The sequence below is a fragment of the Pistacia vera genome, unplaced genomic scaffold (genome assembly GCF_008641045.1).
Source record: "Pistacia vera cultivar Batoury unplaced genomic scaffold, PisVer_v2 Contig615, whole genome shotgun sequence".
Lineage (NCBI taxonomy): Eukaryota > Viridiplantae > Streptophyta > Magnoliopsida > Sapindales > Anacardiaceae > Pistacia > Pistacia vera.
The window spans coordinates 121,383-146,515 of record NW_022196463.1 but is presented as its reverse complement, the minus strand read 5'-3'; the positions used below and the strand labels follow the sequence as shown (position 1 = coordinate 146,515).

The following is a 25,133-nucleotide window of genomic DNA, read 5'->3' as shown; positions in this document are numbered from 1 at the left end:
GATGGTTTCTCTTTAGAAAACTTTCTTTTGATCAAAAACTTGTCCATAACTAAAAAAAATAAAAGAATTTTTATTATCAGAAATATAATTTATTTGCAATTACAATTAAAAAAACAACACAAATTTATTAAAATTCAACTCATAACATAGGTTTTTCAAACAATTTCTACTAACCCAATAAAATTTAACTCATATACCCATGAAAACTAATCAAATCTAACTATAAATATCAAGCGACTAACCAATATATCGAAATTAAATCAAATCTTCAAATCTCTACAACTTAAGGTTTTATCCATTCCTTAAACCATATTCAAAATTAACTCAATAACTAACCACAATTTATCAAACCCAACTTAAAACAACAATTAATTAACTCATACCTCAACATAAATAAGATTAAATCAAAACTCATATCAAAATCTAGAAATTATTTCAAACTCATTTATTAAACTCAATAAAAACTTATAACTCATAATCTTCCATCAATTAAGAAAGGTAAAAGAAAATAATTAATTTTAAATAAAAAAAATAAAAATAAAATTAGTATCATTTTGGAAAAACTGATTCTTCTTTCAACAAAATCATCATAGTTGCAGAGACGAAATCCACCATTTGATGTATCGTTCAAGCCTTGAAAGGAAGCTTAAACCCGCTAAAAGGGCATGGAAGAGCTTCACGAACAAGCTCCAATCAAAACTCCGTACTCTCAAAATACCAAAAACAATCAAAACAACCACTCAAACTTTCCTCACTTTTTGCTCTCGCCATCTCTTCACTCCCTTCAAGAAGCGTTTTCTCATGAAACCTTCCCATCGCAACAAATATTACAGCCACCTTTATTACCAGAACCACCAGCTTCAGAATAACTTTTCCGCCATTTACATAGACAACCTCTACGCAGAGCCGTCTCTCTCAGAAGCTCATGCAAAGCATAAGCATGCATGTGCGGGGACTAGTAGAGGTAAGGAAGTAATGGAGGAAAAAGTTGTGACAAGAAACGAGAACAGGAGTTTAAACAATATTGAAGATGCGTGGAGTGCTATTGTTGCTAAGTCTCCTCAGCTGAGATGTGTGGACGAAAGGGCGGAAGAATTTATTTATAAATTTCGTGAAGATATGAAGATTGAAAGGGAAAGATCACTGCTTGAGTTTCAGAAGATGTTGGCCAGGAGTGCATGAGATTTTTTTATTCAATAGTAATTCTTTTTTATATACTTTCATATGTTTTCTTCTTTTTCAATGGGAAACATGGAAGTGGTACAGTAGAAGTCTGCAGACGTATATTGAAGTTACAGGTTTTTGTGGTTTTTTCGTTTCTTTTCTTTTGGTAAAACAAAAATGTTTTATATAATGCGATTTTTTTATTTTTTTTCTGGTTTGGTGTGATTTTGTATAGATTCTATGCCGACTTATGAATTGTTTGAAATGTTAATTATTTTGTATTTTCTTATATGATATTTAATATATTGACGTTTATGATTCTTCTGTGTTTCTCGTCATATATTCATATTTCATATGTTTTACTTGAGATTTGCACTGTTTACTTGGAAGATATTGACTCCGTTTGGTTTATTATTGGGTAGTTTTTAGAATAATCTTTTGAAAAAAGTTAAATTGAGTGGGTATTACGATGTATAATTTTGAAAATTAATATAAATACCCCTATGTTTATTTATTTACTAAACACCCCTATAATAAAATATTCAAAGCTAACAAAAACAATCTCAATCCACTCATAAATACAGACAGCCGGCCACCACCATCAGAGGGTGGCCGGAGTTGCCTTATCGGTGTATGACCGGCTGAATCTTGCCAGTCGTGCGCCGATATGACCTTTTCTGGCCAGATCCATCATGGATCTGGTCAAAAAAGGCCAAATCTGGCCAGATCCATCATGGATCTGGTCAAAAAATGCCAAATCTGGCCACATTTGATCGTCAACAACAGCCAAAGATACGGCTGTCATTGACCATTGTCTACGGCCAAAGATCTGGCCGTTGATCTGGCCTTTTTCGGCTAGATCCAACGTGGATCTGACTGGAAAATGCTATAGATTCAGCCGGTAGTGCGCCATTACACTAGATTCCGACCAGTTTCCAATAGTGGTGGCCAGAATCTGGTAAATTTGGGTTACTGGGGTGTTTTTGTCAATTTTAAAAAAAAAAATTGGGGGTTGTTTAGTTAAATTAACAAATTTAAGGGGATTAAAGGAAATTGAGGCTCCGTTTGGTTCATTATTCTGATAGTTTTTAGAATAATCTTTTGAAAAAAGTTAAATTGGGCTGGTATTACGATGTAGAATTTGGAAATTAACAAAAATATCCCCTATGTTTGTTTATTTACTAAACACCCCTATAATAAAATATTAAAAGTTAACAAAAACACCCCCAACCCACTCATTAAATACGGACAGTCGGCCACCATCGCCAAAGGGTGGCCGGAGTGTTTTTGCAATTTCTACAAAAAATATTTGGGAGTGTTTAGTTAAATTAACAAATTTAGAAGGTTTAAAAGAAATTGAAAAATATAGAATAATATTTTGGGAATAATGACATTTTACTGTTTAACTTTTTTTGGAATACTAATAATAGTATTCCCAAAAGTGAAACAAACGAAGCCTAAATAATTTAGAAAACTATTTTGAAAATAGGTGAAATAAAGTTAACTTTTTTGGGAAAACTAAAATAGTTTCCCAATATGTGAACCAAACGGAGCCATTTATCTTAGGAGGGTTATGGGTAACAACAATAATCCCATCAGTGTGGGGTAAACATATACTCTTTTACAGATTTGGGAACAGGTTTCTCGGGAGTAGAGGTGAGCATGAGTAAAGGTTAAAACCGAAACCGACCCACATAAGGTCAGTTTTGACTCCAAATTTGGTGGAACTAACCCTACGCAGGTTTAGGTCCGAGTCCAATTTCACCACTTCAAAAACCAGGAACCAAGAACCAGACTTGGAATCGAGGTCCAAGTACCCAAGCTGGAACCGACAAGTACTTGAAGTGTATTTGTAATTTTTATAAACTGTTGGGGCTGTATTTGTAATTTGAAGGGGTATATTTGTCATTTTTAGACTATCAAGGGGGCATGATAAATTTACCAGTACTCTAAACCAAAATTGGAACCTGTAACAAGGTTTCGATTTTGGTTCCAAATACCCAAGAGCTGGAATTGACCGATTCCAATTCAAGTTCCAAATCCAAAGAACTGACCGTTTTCAGTTCCAGTTCCTTGGAATTGGGCCAAGTACCCAAACTCGCACCTTGGAAGTTATTATCATCATCTGGGTACCTCCATTTTGTATTACCAGCCACTTTTGTTGTCTAAACTCCAAAAGTTACAGAAAAAATTTAAGTTCCAAGAACATTAGTAACAACTTAAAGAAGTCCTTAGTTCGAGTCCCTTCGGTGTGCTAATAGGGGTAACCATTGGATTCTGAGTCAGTGGGTTCAAAAACTCAAAGTTTTATAAATTTACAATAAAATATATATTGAAGTAATAAACGTAAAAAATGTATTTTTAAAAGTTATATATACTAAATTATCAAATATATAGTTGTCCTTGACGATTTTTCATATTTTGAAAACGTTACATAATTGCTTCATTGACAATTCCATCAAATATCTCTCTCTCAATATATGTAATATGACAATCATTTAACAATTGATCTCCCATTCGATTCCGTAGTCGATTTTTCACAATCTTCATCGTAGAAAATGCTCTTTCAACACTTGCAATTGCAATATGTAATATTAATACTAATTTTATGTCTAAAAAGATAACAACACAAACAAAACACCCGCCTTTTCTACACTATACTCCAACCAATTTGCATATTCTCTAAACCAAATGGGATTAAAACGACGCATTAAATTCTCAATTGCTCGCTTTTTAAAATTATGATTGTGTGGCTGGCAAGGTCCTTTTTGCAAGTATGTCTTTCTCACTTTGTCTCTATCATTATGATGATATTCTAAAATTTTAATCCTCAATCCAGGATTTGCAAGATGACTACTCAAGCTAAATTTAACATATATTTGTCTTGAACTAGATTCTATATACTCATTGTGAACACTATCGTGACGCCTTATGTTTAGTTCAATTGATGGTTTCTCTTTAGAAAACTTTCTTTTGATAAAAAACTTGTCCATAACTAAAAAAAATAAAAGAATTTTTGTTATCAGAAATATAATTTATTTGTAATTACAATTAAAAAGCAACACAAATTTATTAAAATTCAACTCATAACTTAGGTTTTTCAAACAATTTCTACTAACCCAATAAAATTTAACTCATATACCCATGAAAACTAATCAAATCTAATTATAAATATCAAGCAACTAACCAATATATCGAAATTAAACCAGATCCTCAAATCTCCACAACTTAAGGTTTCATCAATTCCTTAAACCATATTCAAAATTAACTCAATAACTAACCACAATTTATCAAACACAACTTAAAAGAACAATTAATTAACTCATACCTTAACATAAATAAAATTAAATCAAAACTCATATCAAAATCTAGAAATTATTTCAAACTCATTTATTACACTCAATAAAAACTCATAACTCATAATCTTCCATCAATTAAGAAAGGTAAAAGAAAAAAATTAATTTTAAGTAAAAAAATAAAAATAAAATTAGTATCATCTTACCTTGTAATCCAAATGAATAACTTTTCTTGAATATCCAACCAAAGAAAAAATATAATATGAGAGCAAAAGAGAGGAAATAAGGAAAAGAGAAATGTTTAAAAAGTATTAATTAATAATTTATTTTGTGAGGCTAACATGAAGTTAGGTAAAGTTAAAATTGTTAAATCCATAAATTATTAATTTTTTTTTTTTTAATTTTTGAAAAATTCAATGGATTCAATTGAACCCACAAATCACTATGTGGCTATGTGCCTGAGTTCCAAGGTCTCTGGGTGTTAATTAAGCGACACCCCCTGTCATGAATAAAAAAAAATTTGATGGAACAAAAACCATCTTTGGACAATGGAGATTTGAGTACCTTCTCGGGCTTCTTCAAGACAAAAATTGACTAATTATTTTCAGTTGCAACTTCTAGTCCAATAGTCTACATGATATATGAAGGAAAGATCCAGTGATTCATTAACAAACAGCAGCTCTAAGCAAGCTCCTGATGCAACTTCTGTTCACGACAATGCCATGATATTCACAACAATGCTTAATTAAACATTTCAAGTTCTGGCTTCTAAGTGAGGTTCTCAACTTTGATTGACAACACCACTAATTAAGTATTTTCCAGAATGCAGCTCTTCTGGCTGAAAGAATATGGTCAACATTAATGCAGAAAATCCCCTTCACATGATCATCAAAGAATATGGTGAAAATCAGTGCAGAAAATCCTTCATAGGATCATCATGATGTATCTTCTTCATTCGATATACCTCCATGTCCTCAGCAGTAACCTATAAACAGCATTAGATTATTTTTTAACATAAGTACATGGAAATAAATCCACATAGTCAAAATTCACAGGCACGGCTATATTAAAAGAAGATAGTTTATTGTTTGATCATACCTCATCATTCCATCTAACATTATATTTTCGTTTTCTTTCATCTTTCTCTTCCTTCTTCCTTTCATCCTCCTGTCAAATCATATGACAAAAATGCAATTGAGTATACACTATTATCTCTTCAATAGAACGCAATGTTAACAGAAAATCCACTAGAGTCTAATCCAGTCAACAGACTTTTTTATTTTTATTTTTTTCCTTTTTTCATATAATTTAATAAAACCAGAAAGTTGAATAATCAGGTCCCAAACTCACCTTCTTAAGTGCCTCAGCAAGTTTTTTCTGGTCAAGAATCAGGTCATCAGGTATATCAGTACCCCAAGTAGCAAGGTTTTTCTCCTCTGCTGGGGCAGGCATGTCTGCACTCATGTAGGCAATTCAGTAAGAAGTAAGAACGGAGAGACAAGCACTTGAAAATCAAAACATAAGGAATATTTAAACCAATTAAAATTATTGAAATTATTGGAGGTTTATATCAAAAGAGAGTAGAAATAAACTTTTTATGATAATTAAACATCAACACAACCAAAAATAATCTTAAAATTAACAACCAATAGAAATAAGAAACTAGCACAATCATCTAACTCCTAATCTAATGAAGTGAATTGGTGAAATCAAACAGAACAAGCATGAACATTGTTGAGATAAAACCTACCTTCAGAGGCTGCTTTACGGGCAACATTTGCCTTCATTAAATCTGCTGCCGCTTCAGCAGCCTCAATTCCAGCTGCTCCAGTGCAGTAACTATTTTTAATGGTTTGTTGACAGCACTTGTAGCCCCACTGATGATCCTTCCACCATGATCCCCAGACACTCGTGTGGTTATTGATGTAGACATCTTCCTCGTACTTGCTTTTTGGAAGAGATGCCTCCTTTAAAAAAACAAGGGAAAGGGAAAAAAGATGAGCTAAAGAATATTTGCATGCATTAAAAACTAAAATTGCTAAAAACCAGAAAAAAAGCACTTATATTAACTACTATATGGAGTTAAAGGTGAGAAAGAACATCAATTATCTGAATTCATCTAGTTGGCTGCAATCTGGCAAACAAGAAGACATAAGATTACAATAACAAAAGCCATCTGCATCTAATAAAACAACAAAAAGGTTATAAAATTTAAATACGAAATTAAAAGCTCATTCAATCAAAATATGATTAAAAATATAACAATATAAATCTTTTTCTATTACCTTGGAAGATAAAAGGCAGACTTCAATAATGTTTGCAAAACCCCCAAAAACATATTTTAGTGTTTGCGCATATTCATAATAGTCTAAAAAGGTGGATGTAGAACTCCACCTAATAAACTAGGACATTCAACAGATTGTAGTTTCTGAACATCATTGCAATTCCTAGATATGTTCTTAACATTACATTAGACCCATCACTGCATTCATGTTTGAAAAATTACAAACTATTAATTGAGACCAAAAGGAGATAATCTACAGTACTCTTGTTATTCAAAACTGATTACCAACACAAATGATAATGATTCTCTCTAGATGGAACTGAACCGTTAAAAATGATTCAGGCACCTAATTTCATTACTCAGAGTTCAAGGCTTCATGGAGTTAATGTTATTCATAAACAAGAGTTTCACAAACAGAAGTCATGCTTCAGGGAAAAAAAAAACTGGGTAATATTAAGCATAATTTCTGCTTTAGAGTTTAGACAATACCAGGCCTTGTATGATCCTTCCAGCACGATCATATTCAACCTGCCTCTCACTTTGTCCAAGGAGAAGCTCCCTTGGCATTTCTTCTTCAGTTGCAGCATTTCCATACTTCTCCATTATGGTTTCTCTAGAATGAGCCTTCAACTTCTCCTTGAGGATCTTATAGCTCTTGTACAGTAATTCAGCTTGAGATGGAGCAGCCTGCATGTGGATTTCTTGGCCTTTTTCAAAGGCTTCCCAAGCATGAATATTGAGTTGCTTGAACTCCAACGCTTGCCCACTCATTCTATATTGGTTATCTCCCTGTAAAAGAAAGAAGTCAACAAGTCATATAACAGTATACAACAACTAAACTTCAGACACGAAACATTTAAAATGAAGTCAACAATTTCCCAAGAAACTCACTCCATAAAACTTCTCATTCGGGTCAGCATCAGGAAGAGGATCTTCACGCATAGATCTAGTTTTAGGATCATAATAAGCAGAATTCACATCAAGATTCAGAAGATATTTTGCTGTGTCCTCACGAATACGCAAATTTCTGCATAGAAAATTGTCTTAAATATATTAAGCATCATATTGCAGATGACAATAAAGAAAATTTGATTCTCAACATAGACAAACAATCAAAGGGAAACATAAATAGTCAGATTCAAACCTAACAGTTCCCGTGCTTCCACCACCGGTGGTTCGGACACGCTTCTCAACTTTCGCAAAATCCATCTGTTTGCTTTCGTCAACCTTAGCTTCATCAACCTTCAAAGCATCTTCATCATCCTCTTCATCACTTACCTCGCCCTCTCCAGTTTGCTTACCATTTTTCTCCTCCAATTTTTTCAATTGTTTTTCTTTCAGGTATTTCCTCCTAGCCTCATCCCTTGCCTCATATCTCTCAATGACATGGGCATATGTTGCTGGATCAAAACCATTCCATCGGTCTCGTTTGCCATCATAATCCAGTTCAAAAGTCTCTATCTTTTCATCAGGAGCAATGCGCATGTTTGTCCATTTTGCTCCTATTTTGCGGGGCCTCTCCATGCACGACTTAGCATCATGTGTCATTGCCCCACAGCTATAACAAGCAACTGGAAAAGATTAGGTCATATATGAAACATAACTTTACAGCAGTTATGAACAATGTAGAAAAGTGTAAAACAACATGATCATTCTAATATGGGATTGAACTGGGGAAATACAGTTGCATTGGATTGAGAAAAACTCTTTTAGCTATTGATCGGCAGATGTTGTACTGAATCATGTTGCTGTGAGTTAAGTTGTAAGCTACTGTAAGAATGAAGAAAGGGAAAGTTAATAAGGAGTACGGGTTTTCCTTGTTTGGATGAATAACAGAAGAAGTTAAGAGAAACATAAGCATCAGAGATTGCTTCTCTTCTCTTAAGGCCTTTCTTATTTTTCCAAAGAAGGAGAAACAAGTGTGAAATGAGGTTATACAAATTTGAAGAGAAATTCACAAACCTCTAGCAAAAAATCTGAGTGAGCTCTTTAAGGTCAAGATCATAAAAAATAATAAATATTCAGCCAAAACACCCCCCACCACAACCCCCCCCCCCCCCCCCCCCCCCCCCCCCCCCCCCCCCCCCCCCCCCCCCCACCCCCCCCCCCCCCCCCCCCCCCCCCCCCCCCCCCCCCCCCCCCCAAAAAAAAACAAAGAAAATAGGTGAAGTCAACTTGGCAGCTTCATCATCTATGCAATGGAAAAAAATTAGTATGAGCTTCACATCCAATACGAGTGCAGGAACAGATATTATTATGATGCTTAGTTGCAAAGATAGACCAAAAAGATGGAACAAATTTGTCTGAGCCATACATCTGATACTAGTGTGGTGAACAGAAACATGACATGGGAATTATTGCAAACGACGACAAGATAACGTAGATACCTCAATGATAATAGTCAACTCTTGATTAACAAAAAAAAATTAATTAAATGGGAATTAACAAACAGTAGAAAAGAAAGGTATAGTACAAGGTTCAAATTAAATAACTGCTGCCTTCCTCAGAAGGCAGAGTCAGGTGGCAATTGTATCCAGACACTCCTTGACATGCAATACTTTAATCATTCTCTCTTACATTTTTATATTATTAATTTATATTTTTTATTTATTATTTAAAGACATCAATTAGCATCTAATTAAAGACTTTAAGACCATTCCCATACAGAAAGTGTGCTTCATAAATAAGTATATGATGAAATGAAATCTACCAATGTTACACTTCATTGTAGACATTTACAAACACTCTTTCCCTTCAATGACATCACTTTGCCACATCTTAATCATCCACATCAGCGGGAATTCTCAATGCAATGTCATCTTACAATGACAATCACACACAACATCTTTCAAATAACTGAAAGATAAAAAAAAGTTTTCATCAGCAACAACTAACTCCAGCAGCATGCCAATAAAAGATAAATAATAGGGAAAATAGTAGGGAGTGGAATACTACCAAGCAATACAGTCCACTTACTTTTCACATGATCCCTTCCTGTACTTACTGCTGCTGATATATTTTTGCAACTCTGTCATACCGGATTAGTTATTTGGATCTGATTTCCATTTGCGTTGATGTTTAAGCTCTAAGAAGGTAAAAATGAAACTCTCAATTAATACACAATCTTGATATTATAGTCAGGGAGAGGGAATAAAATGTAACGAAACGGAGATGCTTACAGGTTTGTCAGCATTAAGATACCAAGGGGCAGATGACAATACTGAGGAATATGTGGGTTAATTTCTCCCATCCTCATCAACCTCAGCCGGGCAAGCCCAGCTTTCCGTGCTTCCTCCAATTCCAACTGCTCCTATGATCTCCCTTGATTTGAACGCACTAAATCCCCATACCAAATTTCGAAATACAAGAAATTTTCAGTGGATGCACTACCAAAACTAAAATTAAGCCAACATAAATTGGTATTAACGTATCTAGAACAAGTACTCAGTTGCACGAATTATAGCATCTCTTTATAGCAGACTAAACATGATAAAAACGCCTTCAACATCAATGAACAAAAGAATGTAAAGTATTTCCAATATACTTAGTCAAGGAATCAAAATCGCATCATTTAACAAGTAGCAGAACTACAGTCACAAAACAAATCAAAGAATGAGCTTCATGACTGTTATCTATATTCATATTAATTATTGCCAGTGTTATTGATATCCAATCAATCATAAATTCATAAAACTTCTTTGCTAATCTCATATTTAAACTGAACTCCTCCCGTCAAATCTTTGAAGATGAAGAAGAGAGGAAGAGAATGTACCTGACGCAGTAGCCATATCGGAAGCAGAGATATCAGATTGTAGAACACAGAGAAAATATGAATATTCGAGAATTAATCAGTGACAATATTGAATGCAGAGATGCTCTATGCAAGGAGCTGCTTGTAAAAACTATTTCCAGAAGGTTCTAAAAAGGGAAAATTTCACTTTACCCTTGAGATTTCACGATAGTCCCCTCATTGGCAGGTTTCAAAAAATGACAAAGGCAAATAGCACCCAAAATTTTGGGTATTAGGAATTGTCATTATCCTTAATTTTTTTTTTTTTTGTTGGTAACCATGTCTAAGTCAATTTGTGCGACCTGAACAATATTCAAGGTCATTAATACCATACGAGCCCAAAACCTAGGAAAGTATAGTTATTGTGATAGAGACCTAAGGTTTAAACCCAGAAACTCAACTAAGGAACAAACCTCCTTAATCGTCATACTAAGAGGTGTTTGTCTGAGCTTATAAATCTCTAAAATTAAGTTAATATGTTGTTTATAACTTTTGGACTTATAAGCCAAACAAAAAATTGGGGGGAAGGTACTTTTGTTTTTTTTTTTTTAATAAGTTAATTTGATCAAGTATATTATTATATTATCCCTATTTAATTTTAAAATTCCAAATTATATCATTATTTTTATATTTCAAATAAAGCACTTTACTATAATGCCCTTTTAGTTATTTTAATAATAAAATATACTTATATCAAATATATCAACTACTTATCAATCACTTTAACTGAATACGTAACTTCATAAATTTTAAATACTTATAAGAAGTTAATTTTCATAAACTTGGCTAACACCCGCCTAGCTCGCTGGGGTTTATCCTTAATATTAATCTCCTCCTTTTTCATTAATGGATTAATGTGTCTTGATTTACAATATTTTTCCTTAACACGTGTCATGGTTTAAAAGGTTAAAGACTACTCAATAAATTTTCCAAGTGTCCGGTATCTATTCCCACTGGTGCAAGTGTGTACTTGGTGAAATCATAGCAATCCGAAGGAAAATTATACCCTCACTGTCTCTTATTACAAACACTCTCTTACCCGATAAATTGCTACTAACCAATTGCTAGCAGTATAATTAATCCAGAGGAGCCAATGGATGTAACTCAAAATTATATTGAATTTTAACTTATTTAATATACATAAACAAAAACAATACCTCAATACATCTTTATGAAATGTATTCGAACAATTTTAATTACTTAACCTACATTATTAATTATTATAAAGTTAAATAATAAGAGGATTTAAATTCTTTTATATTCTAATAAAATGGTAAATTATAAGTTGTCCATAACAATTAAGACTATTTATTTTCATCTAATTGGATTATATTTTTATTTTGAGTAAAAAGTACACACATTTTTATCCTTTCAATCTCAATATATATTTTTATTTATTTCAATAAAATATTATATATGTTGATGTAGCAATTTGCATCAACAAGAAGTACATAGGATTTAGGGTGAATCTATGTAGGAGTTTGTATGAAACTCAAAGATTTGATGTTGGATCAATTGATGGATGATAAACACAAATGAAAACAAGCACTTACACAAGGAAAACGATTTTTAAAATAGTTCGAATGTTTAATGTCAATCTTACCTCCACCATTCTTGTATTAGTTCTTTGTTTCAAATTCTTAGTTTAAGTAAAAAGTATGTTTATATGTTGTTACAGTGACAAAATTGTAAATAAAATTAATCTAAAAAGACTAACATGTGACGGGAATCTGTGCCTCAGAGATTTACTGCACAACAATATTTTTAATTGTTTTTAACACTTTTAATCAAATTAATAACATTTCTGTTATGCCTGGAAAAGTAAGGCTGATGCAGAACCCTGTCAACGTAAATGGTTAGAGCTTAGGTAAGTCCAGCAGTCGTTCAGATGCAGCCACGTCGCGTGCTAACACAAAAGGCATGCTCCTGCCAGTGCAGTAGGTATGCGTCATGCTGGTGAAAGATTGGAGGTGATCCACGTGTCCAATCCCTGCAAGGATCGAGTAAATTACTCGGGCAGGTGAATAACAGGGCGCAAGGAAGGATTTGGACGGGAATTTGACCCATTCCCTGATTTAATAATTATTACCTCAATTCATCACTATAAATAGAGAGCTCATTTCCTGTTTGTGGGATTAGCTAATTTCTCTTTGAAATAGCATATATATTTTCTCTCTTTGTAATCACTTGTAAATCAGCTTGCTGGATGCGACCTGACCTCATTATATTAATACAATATCAGTGGACGTAGGAGTCGCTTGTTTAAGCATCCGAACCATTTTAAACATTGTTCTCTATCTTTTATCCATTCTCATATCCTCATTCGCATGTGTCTTATGGGTTTATTCAGTATTTCATACGTGCATTTAGTTAATGTCAAAATCAAGAATCAACAATTTTTAATATTGTTATAATTTATTCAAGATTTACCGAATAAGAAAGATATCGATATAAATCTTATATTCTTAGTCAATCTTTAGTAAAGGCGTTTGTCCATAAAAGGTGAGCTCGATAATAGAAGTTTATTATTCATATTATTAACCTTTTTTTGGCCTTTTTAAACAATAGTAATATGAAAGACAGACTTCAAAATGAAAGGATAAGATCATAAGAAGTCGAAACAGTAACGATTAAACGGTCTGTTTTGACCTGTTGGTAACAGCGTCAGCTGAATGGACGACCACTAACTAGTTAGGATTATTAATTCACATCCGTCCCCAGTAACTACTTTCTTTTGTTTGATGTGTGTGGCTGACCCTGCGTGAACCATAATGTGTGGTCGTTACGTCGTCCACTTCACTCACCCATCACGCCCAATGCACGCATCTTAACGGCATATGCGTTTACTCTACGCACACTCCCACGCGCACCTCTTACTTTAAGACCCCACGCCGTGGATCTCTAATTTAATGTTCTCAAACTATTTAAACGATACCGTTTGCTTGACACATTGTTTGTAGCACCTCTCTTTTCCTTCCCCATAAATATCTCCGCTTCTCCACCTACCAATCACACCTCTCACTCTCACTTGACTATCTTGAAGGCTGAAGCTTCGTTGACATTGATCTGATCTGAAACAATGGCCAAGGAACCAGTTCGCGTTCTTGTTACCGGAGCCGCTGGTACTGTAATCTATTAGTCCTTCCGTTTGTTCTTCACTTTACGTTTTACTTGTTTCCTCGCAGATCTAGTAAAGTTTTTTAACTATTTTAGTTGAACAATGTTTAGATCTATCTTTTATGATGATCCGAAACTGTATAAAAACTGTTATATCTAGTACTGTAGAAGATTGAGTGACTTGGATAAATGATCATTTACTTGGATCGTAATTGTTTTGATGAGGTATTCGTAGTTTGACGTTGTTATTGTTGTGATCGGATCCAGTTGCTAGGATGATCAAATTATTGTTGTTTAGTTTAATACTTAAATGAGGGGAAGTGTTACGGCGCTGGGACCAACTGTTTACTAAGAGTACTGGACCAGCTGTGATTAGAATTAATGGAGGATGTGTTATTGTAATTTGTAATAGGTAGCTCTGTTATTTTTTTTTTTTAATAAATTCGTTGAATTAAGATATCGTTATTAGTTGTAAACTCATGAGTTAGCTATGTGGTTTTTCTGCTGATTACCTAACATATTGTTAAATGTTGTTGGATTTACAGGACAAATCGGATATGCCCTAGTTCCCATGATTGCCAGGGGAGTGATGCTTGGTCCTGACCAGCCTGTCATTCTTCACNGATAAACACAAATGAAAACAAGCACTTACACAAGGAAAATGATTTTTAAAATAGTTCGAATGTTTAATGTCAATCTTACCTCCACCATTCTTATATTAGTTCTTTGTTTCAAATTCTTAGTTTAAGTAAAAAGTATGTTTATATATTGTTAGAGTGACAAAATTGTAAATAAAATTAATCTAAAAAGACTAACATGTGACGGGAATCTGTGCCTCAGGGATTTATCGCACAACAATATATTTAATTGTTTTTAACACTTTTAATCAAATTAATAACATTTCTGTTATGCCTGGAAAAGTAGGGTTGACGCAGAGTCCTGTCAACGTAAGTGGTTAGAGCTTAGGTAAGTCCAGTAGTCGTTCAGATGCAGCCACGTCGCGCGCTAACGCAAAAAGCGTGCTCCTGCCAGTGCAGTAAGTGTGCGTCAGGCTGGTGAAAGGCTGGAGGTGATCCACGTGTATAATCCCTGCAAGGATCAAGTAAATCACTCAGGCAGGTGAATAACGGGGCGCGAGGAAGGATTTGGACGGTAATTTGACCCACTTCCTGATTTAGTAATCATTACCTCAATTCATCACTATAAATAGAGAGTTCCTCTCCCGTTTGTGGGATTAGCTAATTTCTCTTTGAAATAGCATATATATTTTCTCTCTTTGTAATCACTTGTAAATCAGTTCGCTGGACACGACCTGACCTCAGTATATTAATACAATATCAATGGACGTAGGAGTCGCTTGTTTAAGCATCCGAACCACTTTAAATATTGTTCTCCATCTTTTATCCATTCTCATACCCCCATTCGTGTATGTCTTCTGGGTTAATTTAGTATTTCACACGTGCGTTTAGTTAGTGCTAAAATCAAGAATTAATAATTTCTAATGTTGTTATAATTTAGTCAAGATTTACCGAATAAGAAAGATATTGATATAAATCTTATATTCTTAGTCAATCTTTAGCAAAGGCGTTTGTACATAAAAGGTGAGCTCGATAATAGAAGTTTATTATTCATATTATTACCCTTTTTTTTTCTTTTTAAACAATAGTAATACGAAAGACAAACTTCAAAATGAAAGGATAAGATCATAAGAAGTCGAAACAGTAACGATTAAACGGTCTGTTTTGACCTGTTGGTAACAGCGTCAGCTGAATGGACGACCACTAATTAGTTAGGATTATTAATTCACATCCGTCCCCAGTAACTACTTTCTTTTGTTTGATGTGTGTGGCTGACCCTGCGTGAACCATCATATGTGGTCGTTACGTCGTCCACTTCACTCACTCATCACGCCCAATGCACGCATCTTAATGGCATATGCGTTTACTCTACGCACACTACCACGCGCACCTCTTACTTTAAGAGCCCACGCCGTGGATCTCTAATTTAATGTTCTCAAACCATTTAAACGATACCGTTTGCTTGACACATTGTTTGTAGCACCTCTCTTTTCCTTCCCCATAAATATCTCCGCTTCTCCACCTACCAATCACACCTCTCACTCTCACTTTACTATCTTGAAGGCTGAAGCTTCGTTGACATTGATCTGATCTGAAACAATGGCCAAGGAACCAGTTCGCGTTCTTGTTACCGGAGCCGCTGGTACTGTAATCTATTAGTCCTTCCGTTTGTTCTTCACTTTACGTTTTACTTGTTTCCTCGCAGATCTAGTAAAGTTTTTTAACTATTTTAGTTGAACAATGTTTAGATCTATCTTTTATGATGATCCGAAACTGTATAAAAACTGTTATATCTAGTACTGTAGAAGATTGAATGACTTGGATAAATGATCATTTACTTGGATCGTAATTGTTTTGACGAGGTATTCGTAGTTTGACGTTGTTATTGTTGTGATCGGATCCAGTTGCTAGGATGATCAAATTATTGTTGTTTAGTTTAATACTTAAATGAGGGGAAGTGTTATGTCGCTGGGACCAACTGTTTACTAAGAGTACTGGACCAGCTGTGATTAGAATTAATGGAGGATGTGTTATTGTAATTTGTAATAGGTAGCTCTGTTATTTTTTTTTTTTAATAAATTCGTTGAATTAAGATATCGTTATTAGTTGTAAACTCATGAGTTAGCTATGTGGTTTTTCTGCTGATTACCTAACATATTGTTAAATGTTGTTGGATTTACAGGACAAATCGGATATGCCCTAGTTCCCATGATTGCCAGGGGAGTGATGCTTGGTCCTGACCAGCCTGTCATTCTTCACATGCTTGATATCCCACCTGCAGCAGAGGCACTGAATGGTGTGAAGATGGAGTTGATTGATGCTGCATTCCCTCTCCTTAAAGGTAATATTCCTTTCTTCCCTAGCTTTGAAAATATTGAAGGAATATTTTTAAGAACGTAGTTATTTGTTAGTTTTATGTTTGAGATTTGTGTGGAATCTGTTGTGTGATTATGAGATCTTACCATGTTTTTTGTTTCAGGTGTTGTTGCCACAACTGATGTTGTTGAGGCATGCACTGGAGTCAATATTGCAGTCATGGTTGGTGGTTTCCCAAGGAAAGAAGGCATGGAGAGGAAAGATGTGATGTCAAAGAACGTCTCAATCTACAAGGCACAGGCTTCTGCCTTGGAAAAGCATGCCGCTGCTAACTGCAAGGTGATAACCTGAAATAGAAAAGCTTGGCTTTTGGATAACTTTGAAATCAGAAAAATTCATTGACTTTTTGCATTTCATTTGTAGTAGTAGTTGATTAGTTTTTGGTGATGTGTTCATGAAGAACTATCAAAAATGTTTTTTTCCATCTCTCTCTCTCTCTGGATTTTATTTTTTTATTTTTTATTTTTTATTTTTTTTTGTGGTTACAGAAGACCTGAAAAATCTGATTTGTTGTGAAAATTGTTAAAGAATATTTTCAATGCAAGTGAAACATATAGGTATATTAAATGCTTCAAAAACTATATTGTCGCCCCAGGAAGAGTTTGTGGCACCCCTTAGTTTTGCCTGGTTGCATAGGTTTCAAATCTTGATCTAGGCTTTGCACCCTCTCATTCATAAGGGTGAGAACTTTAACTGCACCAGGGAATCCAAATTTGGTCTAATTAAATTAACTTCATATACATTGGGATTTTATACTTATGTGGCACCTTGGGCGTTCTTCATTGTCAAGTGTATTCCTGAAGCATGAGCCTTTCCTGACTGCAATGGTTTTCTGTTTGTTCAGGTTCTAGTGGTTGCAAACCCAGCAAACACCAATGCATTGATTCTGAAGGAATTCGCACCCTCTATTCCTGAGAAGAACATTACTTGCTTGACCAGACTGGATCATAACAGGGCATTGGGTCAAGTCTCTGAGAGATTGAATGTTCAGGTATCTGATGTCAAGAATGTGATTATCTGGGGAAATCATTCATCATCCCAGTACCCTGATGTCAACCATGCAACCGTGAAGACACCATCCGGTGAAAAGCCTGTCCGTGAGCTTGTTAAAGATGATGCATGGTATATAAGTTTAATATTGCTTTATTTTTTTCTTTAATTTAAATGATTTGTGGAGTTGTTAAGTGAGAGTCTGTTGGACATTATCGTAATTTTATTGTCATTAAAGGTTGAATGGAGAATTCATCACTACTGTCCAGCAACGTGGTGCTGCAATCATCAAAGCCAGAAAGCTCTCAAGTGCTTTGTCTGCTGCTAGCTCTGCTTGTGACCATATCCGTGATTGGGTCCTTGGAACTCCTGAGGTGGCAATTTTTCATTTTCTCCTGCTATGATATATATAAAATTGGTCTCTCTTTTTTTTAATTTATTTTTCTGGAATTGTAGGGCACTTGGGTCTCCATGGGGGTGTACTCTGATGGTTCATACAATGTACCAGCTGGGCTCATTTACTCCTTCCCAGTAAAGTGCCGCAATGGGGAATGGACAATTGTTCAAGGTGCAGATATGGCTAATGATTTTTCTTAAGCCCAATTCACTCAAGATACTAGTAAATTTATAGGAATGTGTAGTTGGAAATTTGATTTGTTTCAGATTTCTTAGGCAGCTTGTAGAAATTCTCTTTCTGCCCCTTCTTTACCCCGAAAAACATGATAAATCGAATTTCTGTTGCATCTACTGGAAATCAATCGGCATTTTTTTGAGTCTTGAAGTGATGCATTGACTGTTTTTGTTTTGCTTGAACCAGAACTTGGAATTGATGCGTTCTCAAGGAAGAAGTTGGACGCTACAGCAGCAGAGCTGTCTGAGGAGAAGGCTCTGGCATACTCATGTCTTTCATAGATGGCATTTTTCCCTCTAATAGTGTGCTAGTGAGAGGGCCATCTCCCTTTTTATCTGCGTAGAAGTAGCTACAGTTTTGAATAAAAAAAAAAAAACACTATTGACAATATGAAGAGGAAGTGTTAATGGTGGAGTCATGGAGAAGCTGTATCGTTGGATCCCGACGTTATGTCTGTCATTTAATATGGGCATTTTGAAATTTGAGTAACTTGTCCTGGATTTGAGATTCTATTTACTTTCGTGAATGGATGATAATGGCCATTGTGATTTATGCATGTGAATTATTATTATCCCTTGTTTCCTCGGGGTTGGTGCTTCTTTTTCTTATGCATGAATGAGTATTTACATATTATCATTAACATAAATAATGATTCGACTCAAAAGCTAGCCAACAGCAGTACTTATTCAATTCAAACTAGTCTCCGTGCCGCTCTTTAGTAACAGTATAACACTAACTAGGTGTGATTGTGCTTATTGCTTATCCCCCTTTTTTTTTTTTTTTATAAGTTAATTTGATCAAGTATATTATTATATTATCCCTATTTAATTTAAAATTCCAAATTATTCATATTTTTATATTTCAAAAATAAAGCACTTACTTAATGCCCTTTTAGTTATTTTAATAATAAAATATACTTATATCAATAGATCAACTACTTATAATCACTTTAATGAATACGTAACTCATAAATTTTAATACTTATAAGAAGTTAATTTTCATAAACTTGGCTAACACCCGCCCTAGCTCGCTGGGGTTTATCCTTAATATTAATCTCCTCCTTTTTATTAATGGATAATGTGTCTTGATTTACTATTTTTCCTTAACACGTGTCATGGTTTAAAAGGTTTAAAGACTACTCAATAAATTTTCCAGTGTCCGGTATCTCTTCCCACTGGTGCAAGTGTGTACTTGGTGAAATCATAGCAATCCGAAGGAAAATATACCCTACTGTCTTATTACAAACACTCTCTTACCCGATAAATTTGCTACTAACCAATTGCTAGCAGTATAATTAATACAGAGGAGCCAATGGATGTAACTCAAAATTATATGAGATTTTAATTATTTAATATACATAAACAAAAAAAATACCTCAATACATCTTTATGAAATGTATTCGAACAATTTTAATTACTTAACCTATTTTAATTATTATAAGTTAAATAATAAGAGGATTTAAATTCTTTATATCTAATAAATGGTAAATTATAAGTTGTCCATAACAAATAAGACTATTATTTTCATCTAATTGGATTATATTTTTATTTGAGTAAAAAAATGCACACATTTTTATCCTTCAATCTCAATATATATTTTTTTTATTTCAATAAAATATTATATATGTTGATGTAGCAATTTGCATCAACAAAAAAGTACATAGGATTAGGGTGAATCTATGTAGGAGTTTGTATGAAACCAAAGATTTGATGTTGGATCAATTGATGGATGATAAACACAAATGAAAACAAGGACTTACACAAGGAAATGATTTTTAAAATAGTTCGAATGTTTAATGTCAACTTTACCTCCACCATTCTTATATTAGTTCTTTGTTTCAATTCTTAGTTTAAGTAAAAAGTATGCTTATATATTGTTAGAGTGACAAAATGTAAATAAATTAATCTAAAAAGACTAACATGTGACGGGAATCTGTGCCTCAGGGATTTATGCACAACAATTATTTAATGTTTTTAACACTTTTAATCAAATTAATAACATTTCTGTTATGCTGGAAAAGTAGGGTGAGCAGGTCCTGTCAACGTAAGGGTTAGAGCTTAGGTAAGTCCAGTAGTCGTTCAGATGCAGCCACGTCGCGGCTAACCAAAAGCGTGCTCCTGCCAGTGCAGTAAGTGTGCGTAGGCTGGTGAAAGGTGGAGGTGATCCACGTGTTAATCCCTGCAAGGATCAGTAAATCACTCAGGCAGGTGAATAACGGGCGCGAGGAAGGATTTGGACGGTAATTGCCCACTTCCTGATTTAGTAATCATTACCTCAATTCATCACTATAAATAGAGAGTTCCTCTCCGTTTGGGGATTAGCTAATTTCTTTTGAAATAGCTAATATTTTCTCTCTTTGTAATCACTTGTAAATCAGTTCGCTGGACACGACCTGACCTCAGTATATTAATACAATATCAGGGAGTAGGAGTCGCTTGTTTAAGCATACGAACCACTTAAATATTGTTCTCATCTTTTATCCATTCTCATACCCCATGTTGTGTATGTCTTTGGGTATTAGTATTTCACACGTGCGTTTAGTTAGTGCTAAAATCAAGAATAATAATTTCTAATGTTGTTATAATTTAGTCAGATTTACCGAATAAGAAAGATATTGATATAAATCTTATATTCTAGTCAATCTTTAGCAAGGCGTTTGTACATAAAAGGTGAGCTCGATAATAGAAGTTTATATTCATATTATTACCCTTTTTTCTTTAAACAATAGTAATACGAAGACAAACTTCAAAATGAAAGGATAAGATCATAAGAAGTCGAAACGTAACGATTAAACGGTCTGTTTTGACCGTTGGTAACAGCGTCAGCTGAATGGACGACCACTAATTAGTTAGGATTATTAATTCACATCCGTCCCAGTAAATACTTTCTTTGTTTGATGTGTGTGGCTGACCCTGCGGAACCATCATATGTGGTCGTGTACGTCGTCCACTTCACTCACATCATCACGCCCAATGCACGCATCTTAACTGGCATATGCGTTTACTCTACGCACACTCCACGCGCACTCTTACTTAAGAGCCCACGCCGTGGATCTCTAATTTAATGTTCTCAAACATTTAAACGATACCGTTTGCTTGACACATTGTTTGTAGCACCTCTCTTTGCTTCCCCATAAAATCTCGCTTCATTCCCACCTACCAATCACACCTCTCACTCTCACTTACTATCTTGAAGGCTGAAGCTTCGTTGACATTGATCTGATCTGAAACAAGGCAAGGAACCAGTTCGCGTTCTTGTTACCGGAGCCGCTGGTACTGTAATCTATCACCTTCCGTTTGTTCTTCACTTACGTTACTTGTTTCCTCGCAGATCTAGTAAAGTTTTGTAACTATTTTAGTTGAACAATGTTTAGATCTATCTTTTATGATGATCCGAAACTGTATAAAAACTGTTATATCTAGTACTGTAGAAGATTGAAGACTTGGATAAATGATCATTTACTTGGATCGTAATTGTTTGAGAGGTATTCGTAGTTTGACGTTGTTATTGTTGTGATCGGATCCAGTTGCTAGGATGATCAAATTATGTTGTTAGTTTATACTTAATGAGGGGAAGTGTTAGTCGCTGGGACCAACTGTTTACTAAGAGTACTGGACCAGCGTGATTAGAATTAATGGAGGATGTGTTATTGTAATTTGTAATAGGTAGCTCGTTAATTTTTTTTTTTTTTTTTTTGTATAAATTCGTTGAATTGATATCGTTATTAGTTGTAAATCATGAGTTAGCTATGTGGTTTTTATGCTGATTACCTAACATCGGTTGGAAAAAAAATTAGTATGAGCTTCACATCCAATACGAGTGCAGTGAACAAGATATATTACATGATGCTTAGTTGCAAAGATAGACCAAAAAGATGGAACAAATTTGTCTGAGCCATACATCTGATACTAGTGTGGTGAACAGAAACATGACATGGGAATTATTGCAAAGACCGAACGACAAGATAACGTAGATACCTCAATGATAATAGTCAACTCTTGATTTAACAAAAATAAATTAATTAAATGGGAATTAACAAACAGTAGAAAAAGAAAGAGTATAGTACAAGGTTCAACTTAAATAACTGCTGCCTTCCTCAGAAGGCAGAGTCAAGGTAGGCAATTAGTATCCAGACAATCCTTGACATGCAATACTTTAATCATTCTCTCTTACATTTTTTATATTATTTATATTTATATTTTTTATTTTATTTATTTAAAGACATCTAATTAGCATCTAATTAAAGACTTTTAAGACCATTCCCATACAGAAAGTGTGCTTCATAAATAAGTATATTGATAGAAATGAAATCTACCAATAGTTACACTTCATTGTAGACATTTACAAACACTCTTTCCCTTCAATGAACATCACTTTGCCACATTTTAATCATCCACATCAGCGTGAATTCCTCAATGCAATGTCATCTTCACAATGACAATCACACACCACAACATCTTTCAAATAACTGAAAAGATAACAAAAGTTTTCATCAGCAACAACTAACTCCAGCCAGCATGCCAAATAAAAGATAAATAATAGGGAAAATAGTAGGGAGTGGAATACTACCAAGCAATACAAGGTCCACTTACTTTTCACATGATCCCTTCCTGTACTTATCTGCCTGATATATTTTTGCACCTCTGTCATACCAGGATTTAGTATAGTTTGGATCTGATTTCCATTTGCGTTGATGTTTTAAGCTCTAAGAAGGTAAAAATGAAACTCTCAATTAATATCACAATCTTGATATTATAGTCAGGGAGAGGGAATAAAATGTAACTAGAAACGGAGATGCTTACAGGTTTGTCAGCATTAAGATACCAAGGGGCAGATGACATATACTGAGGAATATGTGGGTTAATTTCTTTCCCATCCTCATCAACCTCAGCCGGGGCAAGCCCAGCTTTCCGTGCTTCCTCCAATTCCAACTGCTTCCTATGATCCTCCCTTGATTTGAACGCCACTACAATCCCCATACCAAATTTCGAAATACAAGAAATTTTCAGTGGCATGCACTACCAAAACTAAAATTAAGCCAACATAAATTGGTATTAACGTATCTAGAGACAAGTACTCAGTTGCACGAATTATAGCATCTCTTTATAGCAACTAAACATGATAAAAACGCCTTCAACATCTAATTGAACAAAAGAATGATAAAGTATTTCCAATATACTTAGTCAAGAGAAATCAAATCGCATCATTTAACAAGTAGCAGAACTACAGTACAAAAACAAATCAAAGAATTGAGCTTCATGACTTGTTATCTATATTCATATTAATTATTGCCAGTGTTTATGATATCTAATCAATCATAAATTCATAAAACTTCTTTGCTAATCTCCATATTTAAACTGAACTCCTCCCGTCAAATCTTTGAAGATGAAGAAGAGAGGAAGAGAATGTACCTGACGCAGTAGCCATATCGGAAGCAGAGATATCAGATTGTAGAACACAGAGAAAATATGAATATTCGAGAATTAATCAGTGACAATAACTATATTTGAATGCAGAGATGCTCTATGCAAGGCGCTGCTTGTAAAATCTATTTCGAGAAGGTTCTAAAATGGGAAAATTTTCTTTACCCCTTGAGGTTTCACGATAGTTCCCCTCATTGGCAGGTTTCAAAAAATGACAAAGAGCACCCAAAATTTTGGGTATTAATGGAATTGTCATTATCCTTTAATTTTTTTTTTTTTTTTTTTTTTGTTGGTAACCAATGTCTAGGTCAATTTGTGCGCACCTGAACTAATCTTCAAGGTCCATTAAATACCATACGAGCCTAAAAGCCTAGGAAAGTTATAGTGTTATTGTGATAGATAACCTCAAGGTTTAAACCCAGAAACTCAACTAAGGAAACAAACCTCCTTAATCTTCACACTATGGGGTGTTTGTCTGAACTTATAAGTCAATCAAACTAATTTATAAGCTCTAAAATTAAGCTAATATGTTTGTTTATAACTTTTTTGGAGTTCGATGCATCATGGATGGATCTTAATGGGCAATAGAGGGATTGGCTGGCTTGGACCCCTCCACATTAGTACTTAATGCAAGACTTCGATTGCGGGCTAGGATAGCTCCCTTTTAACCATTGGAAGTGCTTCTGCCGGGGATTGACCATTTGGGGTGCTAATAAGGTTAGCAACCCATACAGTTGAAGTTGGAGTGGAAGTTTCTTTCCTTCTACCTGGAAGTGTTTTTGAATTGGAGGATTCATCCGTAGTAGCAGTCCCAGTAGTTGAATTCCCACCAGTCTTCATACCAGTTGGCAAAAGCTAGCCATCAGCAGTACTTATTCAATTCAAACTAGTCTCCGTGCCGCTCTTTCTAGTAACATGTATAACACTAACTAGTGTGATTGATTGTGCTTATTGCTTATCCCCCTTTTTTTTTTTTTTTTTTAATAAGTTAATTTGATCAAGTATATTATTATATTATCCCTATTTAATTTTAAAATTCCAAATTATATCATTATTTTTATATTTCAAATAAAGCACTTTACTATAATGCCCTTTTAGTTATTTTAATAATAAAATATACTTATATCAAATATATCAACTACTTATCAATCACTTTAACTGAATACGTAACTTCATAAATTTTAAATACTTATAAGAAGTTAATTTTCATAAACTTGGCTAACACCCCCTAACTCATTGGGGTTTATCCTTAATATTAATCTCCTCCTTTTTCATTAATGGATTAATGTGTCTTGATTTACAATATTTTTCCTTAACACGTGTCATGGTTTAAAAGGTTAAAGACTACTCAATAAATTTTCCAAGTGTCCGGTATCTATTCCCACTGGTGCAAGTGTGTACTTGGTGAAATCATAGCAATCCGAAGGAAAATTATACCCTCACTGTCTCTTATTACAAACACTCTCTTACCCCGATAAATTTGC

The 25,133-nt window shown here is 34.4% G+C and overlaps 3 protein-coding genes across 6 annotated transcripts; 2 read left to right on the top strand and 1 right to left on the bottom strand.

Moving 5' to 3' along the window:
- Window positions 1-618: 618 nt before the first annotated feature.
- On the top strand, window positions 619-1,182 carry LOC116110830. The gene has a single exon (XM_031397048.1). It carries the CDS (start codon window positions 619-621, stop codon window positions 1,180-1,182), a length of 564 nt encoding a protein of 187 aa, XP_031252908.1.
- A 3,856-nt stretch (window positions 1,183-5,038) lies between these two features.
- Window positions 5,039-23,731, bottom strand: LOC116110826 (pre-mRNA-splicing factor SLU7). 4 transcript variants are annotated; one of them, XM_031397041.1, is made up of 10 exons: window positions 23,638-23,731; window positions 23,029-23,192; window positions 22,819-22,931; window positions 7,889-8,302; window positions 7,636-7,771; window positions 7,234-7,533; window positions 6,211-6,427; window positions 5,811-5,914; window positions 5,559-5,627; window positions 5,039-5,445 (listed from the first exon to the last, which is right to left on the bottom strand). In XM_031397041.1, exons 1-10 carry the CDS (start codon window positions 23,651-23,653, stop codon window positions 5,368-5,370), a joined length of 1,611 nt encoding a protein of 536 aa, XP_031252901.1. In that variant the 5' UTR covers window positions 23,654-23,731; the 3' UTR covers window positions 5,039-5,367. The 4 variants fall into 4 exon arrangements, with proteins under 4 accessions (XP_031252901.1, XP_031252903.1, XP_031252902.1 ...); XM_031397043.1 differs by lacking the exon at window positions 23,638-23,731 and adding an exon at window positions 22,542-22,694 and having other exon boundaries at window positions 23,029-23,052; XM_031397042.1 differs by lacking the exon at window positions 23,638-23,731 and having other exon boundaries at window positions 7,889-8,315; window positions 23,029-23,168.
- Window positions 15,695-18,797, top strand: LOC116110827 (malate dehydrogenase). Its single transcript, XM_031397046.1, has 7 exons — window positions 15,695-15,871; window positions 16,412-16,570; window positions 16,709-16,884; window positions 17,450-17,727; window positions 17,834-17,969; window positions 18,052-18,163; window positions 18,413-18,797. Exons 1-7 carry the CDS (start codon window positions 15,829-15,831, stop codon window positions 18,505-18,507), a joined length of 999 nt encoding a protein of 332 aa, XP_031252906.1. The 5' UTR covers window positions 15,695-15,828; the 3' UTR covers window positions 18,508-18,797.
- Window positions 23,732-25,133: the final 1,402 nt, after the last annotated feature.

What these genes read in the sequence shown, in the direction of transcription:
- LOC116110830 (XM_031397048.1), top strand. Translation starts at nt 619, where the DNA reads ATGTATCGTTCAAGCCTTGAAAGGAAGCTTAAACCCGCTAAAAGGGCA.
- LOC116110827 (XM_031397046.1), top strand. Translation starts at nt 15,829, where the DNA reads ATGGCCAAGGAACCAGTTCGCGTTCTTGTTACCGGAGCCGCTG. An exon ending in TGCATTCCCTCTCCTTAAAG is followed by an intron (nt 16,571 to 16,708) that starts GTAATATTCCTT and finishes TTTTTGTTTCAG; the next exon opens with GTGTTGTTGCCACAACTGAT. An exon ending in ATGCCGCTGCTAACTGCAAG is followed by an intron (nt 16,885 to 17,449) that starts GTGATAACCTGA and finishes CTGTTTGTTCAG; the next exon opens with GTTCTAGTGGTTGCAAACCC.
- LOC116110826 (XM_031397041.1), bottom strand. An exon ending in GGAAGCACGGGAACTGTTAG is followed by an intron (nt 7,772 to 7,888) that starts GTTTGAATCTGA and finishes TTTTCTATGCAG; the next exon opens with AAATTTGCGTATTCGTGAGG. An exon ending in ATGTTAGATGGAATGATGAG is followed by an intron (nt 5,446 to 5,558) that starts GTATGATCAAAC and finishes TGCTGTTTATAG; the next exon opens with GTTACTGCTGAGGACATGGA.